The sequence below is a fragment of the Staurois parvus genome, unplaced genomic scaffold (assembly GCF_062004578.1).
Source record: "Staurois parvus isolate SC_StPar_1 unplaced genomic scaffold, SC_StPar_1.0 ptg000536l, whole genome shotgun sequence".
NCBI lineage: Eukaryota > Metazoa > Chordata > Amphibia > Anura > Ranidae > Staurois > Staurois parvus.
The window spans coordinates 1,028,679-1,041,343 of NW_028318332.1; the positions used below are offsets into that span (position 1 = coordinate 1,028,679).

Genomic DNA, 12,665 nt, shown 5'->3' on the forward strand with positions numbered 1-12,665 from the left:
TTCTCTGCCATGGAAACCCATTCCATGAAGTTCTATACGTACTTTTGGTGTGCTAATCTGAAGGCCACATGAAGTTTGGAGTCTTTAGCTATATACTCAGCAGACAGTTGGTGACTTCTGCGCACTATGCGCTTCTGTCATTTTACATGACCCACCACTTCATGGCTGAGTGACTGTTGTTCCCAGTGGCTTCCACTTTGTTATAATACCACTAACAGTTGACCGTGGAATATTTGGTAGCAAGGAAATTTAATGAATGGACTTTGCACATGTGGCAACCTATCACAGTACCACGCTTGAATTCACTGAGCTCATGAGTGAATCATTTTTTCACAAATGATTGTAGAAGCAGCGTGCATGCCTAGGTACTTTTTTATACACCTGTGGCCATGGAGGTGATTGGAACACCTGAATCCAATGATTTGGAGGGGTGTCCCAATATGTTTGGCAAATATATTGTATATAGATAGCTCAGCAATGTTTCAGCCATCTGCACCCTTTATCAAAGCTTAACAACAAGGATAACAGCAGTATAGGAAAGAACACTAGATATTATGTAAACAGAAACCAAATCATTATTGGATAACACAAAGGATACATTATAACAAAAGGTGTATACACCTTTTCAACATCACGATCAGATGAGTGTATCCTAGTCCAAAAGAAATCTGTAAAGAAACAGCATAAATACATAAATCTCACAGAAATAAATGTAAATCAAAATCATGATTCAAACTCTGTGGTTGCAACATATATAATTTAAAAACCCCAAAAATCTCTATGTTTTATTAGCATTACTGTTACAGGTATCTATATAGCACTGAAAATGTATAAAGCACTTTAAAAATTGTACATTCACAGTCCCTACCCTCAAATAACTTACAAACTAATGTTCCTATCTCATATGCATATACTGTATGCACAAACTTGGGCCAGTTTAAACAGGAGCCAATTAACCTACCAGCATGGCTTTGGAGTATGGGAGGAAACTAGAATACCCAAACAAACCCAAGCACACACAGGGAGAACATGGAAACACCATATCCTAGTTGGGATTTGAACCAAGGACCTTAGTGCTCCCACATGGAAGATATATATATATATATATATATATATATATATATATATATATTACATGTTGAAATGAGTTTTTATTACAAAATATATGAAAAATATTTTTTAAAATACATTTCAAATATACTGTATGTCTTTAGAAATAAAAATCTACATTTTTGGAATGCATTTACATATATATGTAAAAATATATGTTAAAATGGCTTTTTTATATGTTAAAAAAAATCTGCATGCGTTCATACCATCAATTTGGGAAATAATATATATAAGCTTCCTATGTCCCCGCCAACCAAATAGACGTCAAGCTCTATCATGGATAATATATCCAACTTAAAAGATAAAAAAAATCTGCAGAGCCCCTGACATATGCTTTAGTTTTCTTAACAAAAGGAGACAAAACTTACACAAGTAGTGGTACAGCTGGGATGGAGATTAACCCCACCCAATGTCCCTCTGGTATATGTGGGCACATTTATGAATAAAAGAATTGATTAGAAGAACTGTCTATTTTTTCCAAAGTGGTGTCTGCCACTCACTGATTGTGTAGTGGTGCTACAATGATAAGAATCCCCACTGGCATAAACCAAGCAATGTACTCTATTTCCTTTTTGAACATTTCAGTGATACAATTGGCCAATGGATCGTAATCAGTTGTTGGCTTTTGATAGTTTTTATCCTCCTTCAGTCTTTGGATCAATTATCAGAAGCTAGTTCATTAGGCTGGATAGGATTGTTAATGGGAATCTTCATGGTCTAATGGGAATAGAAAACTAGACAGGAGAAATGTATGTCTACGGGTTATCCCCAGATCTTTAAAGAAAAACTAAAGGCCAAAGGCCACGTTTTTTGGATAGATGAGGGTTATAACCCCTTTCAGGTTTTTATTGCCATCTGTTTCCAATTAAGGAGATTTCCTTTCACTTCCTGTATCAGAGCCAAAACAGGAAGTGAGAAGAAATCCCTCCTAAGTGATAGAATCTTTGGGCGTTACAATGGTTACCAGAACTAGTGCCCTCATTGGAAGATTTCACCTCTTTTCCTTATGTGGTGACAAGCCAGTATGTGGAATTTTCTTTTACTTTTACTTTTACTTTTAGTGGTAACAGTTACCAGGATAAATAAAGAGGGTGAATCTCCCTAACAGGGGCACAGACAGCAATAAAGACCTGACAAGTGAAGTGCCCTCCAGATTAGATATGATTTTTGTTTGTTAAACAAAGGTTTGCTAGAAGCCTGGGATGAGTCAGCCTGGAAGTGAGGCAGTGAGGTTACCTAAGACAGGCTGGGAGGCTCTACAGGTCAGGACGTCTGGAGCCCTCCCTCTTCTAGAAAGCTCTGGCACTTTCTAGAAGAGGGGCAGAGGAGGGAGGAAGCCTGGAATTGCATGTTTGAGGGAACCTGGACAATCCCCAGGCAGGAGGCCTGGCATGTTTGAGGGAACCTGGCCAATCCCCAGGTAAGAGGCCTGGCATGGTAACTAGGACAACCCTTAACTATGGGAGAGCCTGCACAGCAGAGGAGTTGTGTGGAAGATTGAGTGAAGGAAGGTGCTGGTGTGTGGAGCCTGGAAAGGGGCTCCAGGGAAGGAGGGCCTACCTACAGGCTGATGCTGGACAGAAGGATCTCCACTGTCACACAGTCTACTAGGAAAGACAGTCGGTCAGCAGAGCAGGAGCCAGCCCAGCGTAAGGCCTGAAAGCAGCTGCAACCCATTAGGCTACAGGAACAGGACAGTGTGAGTTTACACCCTCTGGGCCAAAGAAGAGAGAGGGCGGTCAGGTGCAATACCCACTATGTCTCTCTGGAACTACTTCAATGTAGAACTCAGAATCCCTTTCTCAGGGACACCCTCAGGACAGTCGGTGCATGAGATCTCCTTTCATCTGAGGAGGTTCACCAAAGGGGACCCAATGCTTCTTAGAGAGATTGTTTGCTGATGTTTGTCTATTTTTGCTGAGAAGCTCATTTTCAAAGTTATACAGTTCCTTGGGTATTCCATATACCCCTAGACCCCATCCAGGTTGTTAACTTTTAATAAAAACAACAAACCCAAACTCAAGGACTGTTTTACTGACTTCAGATGAGAGTGCTGGAAAATGTGTGTTGCCTGGCTGTGCACAGCTTAGGAGGAACCCAAAAAAACTCAGTGGCCCTTGGGAGGGTAGCGCTACACAATTCTAATTCCTCTCCACTCTATCCCAAACTAAAAAAAGTTTTACCTTCAGTTATACTTTAAGACAGGGTATAGAAGAAACCTGCTAGAATATTAGCTGTGTCAGGGCCCAATGTTAATGTTTTGACAAAAAAGAGGATTCTGTTTGTATGCCAGTATCATGACTTCTCTGAATGTGTGCACCATTGGCACATTTTACAGACTGCGTATATACAGTATATATAGAGAAGCATTCCAGAGCATGTACATGCAGGCATTCAGGTGAAAACCTGCCACCTGTGATAAGATTGTACATGCGGATCAGTCAAAGTGGAGGTAATCAATAGGTTTTTGGGATCCACAATAAAAGAATAAAGGAATCATATTTATTAATCATTACTTTGTATTTGCTTATGTAATATCTGGTGTTCTCTCTTATATTGCTTTTATCCTTTTTGTTAATTGTGGCTTGATAAAGGGCACGAATAGCTGAAACGTTGCTGGATTATCTATTATAAAATGATCAATACATTTCGCTCTCTTTGGTGCAACCCCTTCTGTATTAGAGTGCCCCCAGTCTGGATGAAGGAGCACAAGGGCACCTTTGAGCAGCAGCATTGTTAACCTATTTAAATAGACTAACAAATTGAAACCAAACTACAGCTAACACTACATAAGCAGTTACAGCAAATAAAAATGATCATTGTGAGCACCCCTGTCATTGGTAAATGGTTTGTCTTATCCCTGTAACTGATACATGTGCAAGAGAGTTTGATCTTTTGAAAAACAACAGACTTACTGGTCAAATCACTAGATGAAAATATGGGAAAGAAAGCCTAAAAAAGAAAACTAATGTAGCTATCACATATAAGAATTGGTACGCTGCAATATAATAAATGTTTGCTTTTGGGTTTAACACTGCTTTAGGCATGTTATTTACCTGTAAAAGCCTCCCTTGTGTAGACATCCAAAAGTCCTGAGACTACTTCTAGGTGTCACCAACTGGGGTGTGATATCAGCACCTCCAGTAGACATACAGCTGTCACATAAGGCTAAAGTGGTTCTAAAGGCTGAAAGTTTTTTACCTTCATGCAGTCTAAAAAAAAAAACCTTCATTGTTCAGCTCCCCCGTCAGCCTCACCTTTATACTCACCTGAGCCTGATCGTGATCCAACGATGTGCATAAGAGCAGAAACTCTCCCCGGTCCCCCTCCTCATTGGATGAGACGCAACAGCGGGAGTCATTGGCTCCTGCTGCTGTAAATCACAGCCAGTGAAGAGGAAGCAGAGGCGGGGCCGAGCCTCATAGACACACAGTGGCAGCTTTGGAGCAAGTACGCACGAGCGCCCCCAAAGCAACCTCCTATTAAGCGATCTATGAAAGCAGCAGAAGTCCATCACTTTTCCCTTTAAATGATGACTCAAGTATAATATAAATAAAATGCCAAATTTAAAATAACAATTGTCTTACAAGATGTGAAATACAGTATATCATTTGTAGATTTTTTATGTTTTAGAATGTTGTTATGCTTTCTCCTTTGATTTGGTTTTCTCAATTCGTCCTTTTATTTAGGAAAAGCAAAATGTACACGAAACTGAATCCCAGTGCCTCGAGATGGCCAACTACTGCTCCGTGCGCTTCTGCACATACACAGAACGGCTGCTGCTGGTGATTTGTTCCACATCTTGGAAGGTGATGATCAGCTTGTTACACCCCATGCGTCCTCTGTCTCTCTGGCAGTAAGAGACGCCTCTGTAATAAATAACTGTTTTGTTGCTGTTAGATTGATATACAGATTTCTTCTCACTTTATGGAGATGTTAAACTGCCAAATTGTCACTTCAGATCTTCTGAAAAATTGAAATTACATGGCTGATATAAGAAATATTTTATTTTCACACACTCCGAGGTTAGTGCAGTGGCTGCCCTCTAAATAAAAATCAGTTTTCATTATTTGAAGATGAGGCTAGATAAAAACCTTTTGAAGACATTTTTTCAAGACCATAAAGAAAGCTTTTGTCCAAAACATAAATGCTACTCCATGAAGGGGCAGCTTTTTGTATAATAAATGTATAATAAACTGTACTTTATTAAAATGTTCATCTGTAATTAAATCTGCCTACAATATCACAAATTCATACATATTATGTTGAGTATTACACTAGTTATCATTTTTATAAGTGAGGTTCCTTTCACACGAAGGGTCCCATCAGGTTCGCCTGTCAGTTTTTCAGGTGGACCTGACCATTTACCCCTATGAATCGGTGGGTGTAAACAGATTTGTGTGCATTTACACTCCCCCACCTCTGATCTGATCAAGTCTGCTAAAAAAAAAAAATGGAAGGGGATTCACTCCCTCCTCCACCTAGGTGGATCTATTAAGAAGGCAGTTGGGTGTAAATGGACAGCCCAGTCTGTTTGCTCCTGGCTGCCCATAGAGCAGAGCAGGCTCTGTCTGTGCCCGCTCTGCATAAACTGAGTGGACACAGATGGCTCATCTGCTTGCTCTGCTTTGATCAGCAGGAGATTAGTGGACAGATCCCCTGCTGATCTCTATCTACAGTGTCTGCCCCATGTGAAAGCAGCCTAAATATAAAACAGTATACTATGGGAGCCATATTCTGCTACAGACAACTCCATTTCTCTACTCCTCCAGCACCAGATACAGGCTCCCATTAGTTGTGAACCAATAAAACTTCAGCACAACAAATAACTCCTCAAATTCCTGTGTATACCAGTGCTGCTGACACTTACATGCGTTTCCACACACAAAAGATATGTCATAAAATAGTGCCACGCATATATCTCTATAACCTCCTATATGAATTAAAGCATCCAAACCATGTGATTATGCAACAACAGTGAAAATACATTGAATACAACTTAAAAGTCCATAATGTGTGCTTGATCCGTGCCTTTATAACTTGTTCACAAAACAGATGCTCTTTATTGTTTATATCCACATATATTCCTATAGGTGCTCCTCCACCAGAGGCATACATATATACTCTGACCTCCTTTTATGACCCAAATTGCATAGGTCAAATGCTGCCTTTCCCTTTTAACCCGGGTAGGTATACTACATAGATGACTCCACTTTCCTCCTCATTCTGCTGCAAACGGTACCATCTCCTCTTTATTCCACAAATCCTCTGCATATGTAAACAGAAATGCTTGCCATAGTGTAGTATATAAATATAGCATGATTTATTAAAAAAAACTAAGTGCATTCACATTTAAAAGTGTTCTGCTGGGACACACAGTAAAAAACCTTGGTATAATGTATTTTCAATGTGTTCAGGAATTTCCAAGATGGCGGATCGTAAACTTCCTGCTTAGCAGCTTGGCGTCTTTGAGTGGGCCAATGATGTGAAAGTTTTTTTTCAAAATTTTTGGTCTTTTTTCATTTGTATAGCAAAAAATAAAAACCCAGTGGTGATTAAAAACCACCTAAAGAAAGTTCTATCTGTCTCAAAAAAATTATACAAATTTAGTCTGGATACGGTGTTGCATGACTGCGCAACTGTCATCCCAAATGCGACAGCACTGAAAGCTGAAAATTGGCCTGGGCAGGAAAGGAGTGAAAGTGCCCAGTAGACAAGTGGTTAATTAAAGTGTCATTTTGTTGTTTAGGTCTATGATTACTGTGACTTCTCCATGCTATGCACTGATGTTTGCAAAGATAGTCAGAGGTTTTCTGGAGGCGAGTTCCTGGCTGCTAACAGACTTATCATCTGGACACAGGATGGGCACAGCTACATCTACCAGCTGCTGAACAGGTGGGCTCACATAGGACTGGCATATGATAAGTTCAGGTACAAAGTAAGCTGTTTGTAAGTGCATTGTAGAAAATCCCTGCTTGTCACACTTGATCAAAACCCATAACAAAACCCTTTGACATTAGAACATTTGGCTTGAGTTTGGCACTAGTCCTCAGTCTTTATGTGAAGCAGCAGGAGATGAAGAAATAAGATTACCCAAGTAGAACTTGATTGGGCAGATGGTGCTATGATTTCCTGGAACAAAAAAGTAATGAATTACCATCTTAGCAACTTTTCTTTCAGTGCTAAGAATTTAACCCAGTCAATCACCTTTTGTTTGATGACACTTTAATGCCTTGTGTCGTTTTCTTTACGCAGTGGCCTTTCCAAAAGTTTATGTTCGGGAGAAGGAGGATTACTGAAAGAAACAATGACCCCTCACTTACTCTGCTCTACAAGTGTCATGGAAAAGGTACATTAACAGCATAATAATGAAACATATAATGTTTTGTCAGCATAGCTATGGTTTAATCCATCTCCAGTAGTAAGAAACCTAGATACCACAGTCTAAACTATACATTAAAAGTACTGATTGCTATGTATTATGTAGAGAAAAAAATAAATAACAAAGTGCATTGTTATTGTCAGAGTTATTCTAATGTATAGGAAACATGCTGTACATTGTTAAGGGAATCTTTAACTAGACAGTTCCCCAAATAGAGAAAGATAAAAGAAAGCATATAACTCCTCTTTTTACATGAGAAAAATCAAGGCCATTTTTGTCCACATTTTGCTAATTTCTTTTCTTTTTTTGTTTCTTACTCTATAGTGTATGCTATGTGGAATTTATCCATTTAAATGAAACCATATCCACTTACATTATAATATTAAAATACAAGTTCATGTTTAGTGAACTTTACTTAACCACTTTCATAAAATAATTATGTAGTGTCCTGTCCTAGGGTATGCAGACTCTGGGTCAGGGATTATGCTCTCCTTTGCACTATGTTTCACGCAGATATTAAACGCAACCCATACAAAGTGCTATTATTAAACCAATAGAAGACCTATTCTGCCCTGAATGACAACTGGCATCACATTTATTTACAGCCACCGAATTGACTATATCGAAAGCTTGGAATGCCCCTCTCCGCAGTTTCGAGGCAGTCAAACATGAATTAACTTTGTAATGGTTAATGAGAAATTGACAGCCATACTGATAGACATGCATGATAAGTTCCTCCAGGTTTGGCAACCTTGGATCGCCATAGCCCAGCCGTCTAGGTTTAATAACGCCCTTCTGTCGCTTTAGCAGCCCTGTACTGTGATCCCCCAGGACCCCTTTTCTTCCTCTTTATTTTCTTTTTCTGCTTTTACTTTTAATTCAGTATACAAGTTATGACCTTTTTTTTTTTATGGACTCTAGTTATCCTGCATAATCGCTAGATTTCCTCTGTACACAAAAGATTGGTGTATTAATACCTTCTTCTATATGGTTATACATAACGCTTTATACATTGTTTTCACATCTAACTAAAGATTTGTATGGATGAATCATTGGCCTTTGCATGCTAATCAAAATTGTAAATTGTTTTGCATCCTTAACTTTTATATACGTATTGTAACCATGTCTTTTGTTTGCTTCTGTAACTCAGTGCATTTACCTTGTTTCATGTTTTATCTGAGGAATTGCATGCCTCTTTACTCTGCATTGTAATTTCTAACTCTGTATAAAATAATTGTATAACATCAGGGTTTTTTTTAAATCAGAAAACAGGTGCAGGAACTCAACCATGACCCCAAAAACCCATATTTAATTGGGTGTGGTCAAATTTCACTAACTGCGGGAGGGTCTTAAAGGAGTATTAAATATCAGGAGTGCATTGTGTACAAAGTGCAGAGTTCAGGGGTGCTCTACACACAGAGTGCAGAGTTCAGCCCTCTTCTACAGCTGCTTACATCTGCATCCCCCATCCACATCTCACAGTCACCCCTCTTCAGCTCTAACCTCTGCATACAACCCCCCCCCCATTGCCCCCATCTTCTCCCTCCCTCCAAAAAGCTCCACCAACTTCCACATGTCTTACTTTTGTTGCTGTATTAAGCTAGGGCACCCAGCCAGCTCTAGTACCACCCCACACACTGTAGATGGCCCTGCCTCTCTCACTTACAGGGAGATCATTTGGTGGGGGCATCAGCATCCGCACTGCACCTTGGGCACCTGCCTTGTCCCCATCCAGCACTCAGTGGGAGCCGCTCAGGAGATCAGATCTGTGGGAGCCTTTGGTAGACAAGATGTAACTTGTAAACACAAAAGCTGGACTTCTTTGTTTACACATAATAGTGGGGAACAAGGAGCAGAGGACCTGAGCCAGAGGTGGTGGAACTGAGTTCCACCAATTTCCTGTTGAATAAAGCCTTGTATCCCATATACAATTGCTACACAAGCAAGAGTGCAATTAAATGGTATAAAAATGACCTTTCTTTTTCAGTCTGCAGCAGCTGTAACTTTCTGTAAAATCCATTACAATATGGCAACCTGAATGCCCCCAGAGATGTCATTTCCTACTTGGGTGATTGACTCACTAATTTTCCTATAAGCCTTCATTAAGATTTAAGTCAATTTTTAGGCACCCCCTGCAATAGGAATTTCTGTTTTAATTAGATGCTCCAAAAAGGTTAAATATAGAGATTCAGACCCTGCAGCCTTTCTTATTAGTACACTGAGCATGCACAAGCTGAACTAGTCTCTCTCATTCACATTCATTCTGCAAAAGACATGGTGAAATAAACAGCTATATCTTCAAAACAACAAAAGGTTGTTTGTCATCCCTGAAATGTACATTGATTACCCAGAGTGGATTGTTTTTTTCTCAACAAAAGTGGAGTTACTGTTTAAGTGCCCAGCCTCCCTGAGTGCAGTCTGCTATGTTAAATACTTACCTTTGCCCTGTTTTAGTGATCTTCATTCTGCAACCCTGCTGAGCTCTGCACAGGGTTTCCAGTGAAAATGCCCTCAACGAATCCTGCTTGCACACACATTGGTGCCCATTCATTCAAAGGGGTGAGCCATATTCCAGTCTCTTTGTTGAATATGTCTCATCCATAGAAATGAAGGCAGTGAGGGTCACTGGAACAGGGAGGAAAGTGAGTCTTTAACAAAGCAGGCTACATTTGGGGAATAGGGGGCACTTAATTAAAAGAAAGGTTCACTACAAACATAATTTGCATAGCAACATTCATGCTCTCTGCTGATTGGAGAGCTCTAGCTCTGATGTAACCAAAGATATGTCAGACCTCTGCAGGGTGACCACTGCTTCTATAGCGATACTAGCAGTTCTTCTCAATAGCTGAACGCTGAGGAGCAAGAGTTTGGAGTGGCTCTGGGGAGTGATTTATAGTAAAAAAACTAGTAACTCTGGCGCACAGGAGTAAAGTAGTGTAAGGGTGAAAAGGATAAAATGATAACATTTATAAAGTAAAAGATGATAATGGCAATATTGGCATACAAGTACTTAAAACAGGGTATTTAAATGCATTGGTGTACAATAAGTCCTTATAAGAGTCTCTCAGGCAATTTGCCTGGAATCTTTTAGCACAAAAATATGGCAGCCATCCTCGGAGCAAGCCAGCTCTGTATGCAGGGACAGAAGAAAAGAGACAGAAGGCGCCTGTCTGAGTGTAGTAACAACACTGTATTTAAAAGCAAAGGATTAAAAACACTCACAAAGGAAGTAATAAAACAAGCTCATCTGTGTATATGAGAGATGACCGTTCCTCAAAACATCCTGCAGGCACCACTAGTGGTTGGTGCAATAGCAGCTGGGCTGATGGAGATGGTGAGAGACACTGTAGTGGTCAATCCTACAGAGTGGTGTTGTAGAGCTGATCCAGCAGCGTTTGTGTAGGTAGGAGCCTAGAAAGCAGCCTCTAGCTCCTTTTATTGGCTCCGAGCGTGTAGCCTGACTTTCCCACGTCTGTGCTGTTCCTCCCCACTGACCCTCCGCCTCTTCCTGTAATGTCACATCCTGTCGGTGTGTTCCAGGCTGGTTTCTAGGCTCCTTCCTGCACAAACGCTGCTGGATCGGCTCTACAACACCACCATTGTGTAGGATTGACCACTACAGTGTCTCTCACCATCTCCATCAGCCCAGCTGCTATTGCACCAACCACCAGTGGCGCCTGCAGGACGTTTTGAGGAAAGGTCATCTCTCATATACACAGATGAGCTTGTTTTATTACTTCCTTTGTGAGTGTTTTTAATCCTTTGCTATTAAATACAGTGTTATTACTACACTCAGACGGGCACCTCCTGTCTCTTTTCTTCTGGGGAGTGATTTACCTAATAAAAGCAGTACAATATTTACAATTAAGCTTTCTGTACAGTAGTTAAGGTTTCTACCTAGGTTTTTAAACTTCAATTGTGTTTTAAAGTGGTTGTAAACCCTACATATTCCCAGTGAGGTGACTAGCCTCAGATGATACACAGACATTAAATAAATATTCCTACATAAATTGTAGCTGTTTATCTGCAGCCTTCTCCTCTCTACAACTGTTTAAAGTGCAGAATTTATATGGCTTGTCTGAGCTTTCAGAAAGCAGGGGGCAGGGAGCTTAAAGTGGAACTTCACTCTCTCAGTCAACATGGACTATTTCTGATCCTTGTACTTCTAGCATTAGTAAATGGATATTTATATATCCTATGTACTTGTTTTAACCTTTTTATGCATGCCTTCATTTATTTTCTGGTTTCCATGCCTAGACAAATGATGTCAAACATCCCAGGAGTCTTAAGGAGGAGAGGAGGGGTTCTCAGTTCAGCCAATGCCTGAGCTAAGGACAGATGGATTCCTGGAGGTAACTGCTACATGAATCATCTGCCCTTACTCAAGTTGGCCACTGCCAGAAATACCAAGATGTGTTTTTCAAAATGATTTCTCAGCAAAATAAAGTATGGAAACATGGATGGATGGAGGAGTTTGTTTTGAATATTAAAAATTAATTAAATAGCATTTTTGGTTTGTGGTGCTCAGATGCACTGCAGCTCCACTTTGAGTTACACTCTGCTGAGCTCAGTGAGAAGAACTCTGAGAGCTGATTTGAGGGAATGAAGACACCCCCCTTCAGCCAGCACAAAGGAACAGAGCTGAGGCTGTCAATCACAGGCTGTGTGCTGGAGTTCCCCTGTCATCTATTTATCTCTTGTGTCAGGAAAACCTGTCATAAGTCACTCATGCACATAGCAAAGGATCCAGGCAGCAGAAAGAAATGACACTTAATGCTCCAGATTGAGACAAGTACACACTACAGAGGGATATATTTTGTTTATATTTAATGTCAGAGGCTTTATAGGTTTACTTTAAGGGTTAAGTTTAGGTCAATGGTTAAGGTTAAAAGAGAAGTATGGCCAAAGCTTTTTTGGCCATACTTCAATACTAGGTCACAAGAGTATTAATGCCTGCTGTTGGCTAACATCACAGACCTGGTCCAGGCTCTGAAAGGATCCAGACTTTATGGTCAGGATCCACCCAGATTCCTGACCAGCAGGAGAGCCTGAGCCAGCCGCTTCTGCACAATCCACAGCCCGGCATTCCAGTGAGTGCTGGAGGGGCAGAGCAAACAGTGGTTCCTGACAGTCACCATTCTCTGTCCAGTGAAAACCAAGAACTGAGTGATCA

At 40.4% G+C, this 12,665-nt stretch overlaps 1 protein-coding gene across 1 annotated transcript in view; it reads left to right on the top strand.

Annotated features, from left to right (window-relative positions):
* Positions 1-12,665, top strand: part of WDR72 (WD repeat domain 72) — a 379,206-nt gene that overhangs the window by 125,381 nt on the left and 241,160 nt on the right. Inside the window, exons 7-9 of the mRNA XM_089690609.1 lie at positions 4,800-4,919; positions 6,860-7,005; positions 7,366-7,459. Of these exons, the coding sequence (XP_089546735.1) occupies positions 4,800-4,919; positions 6,860-7,005; positions 7,366-7,459 (360 nt within the window). The remainder of the gene's footprint in view (positions 1-4,799; positions 4,920-6,859; positions 7,006-7,365; positions 7,460-12,665) is intronic.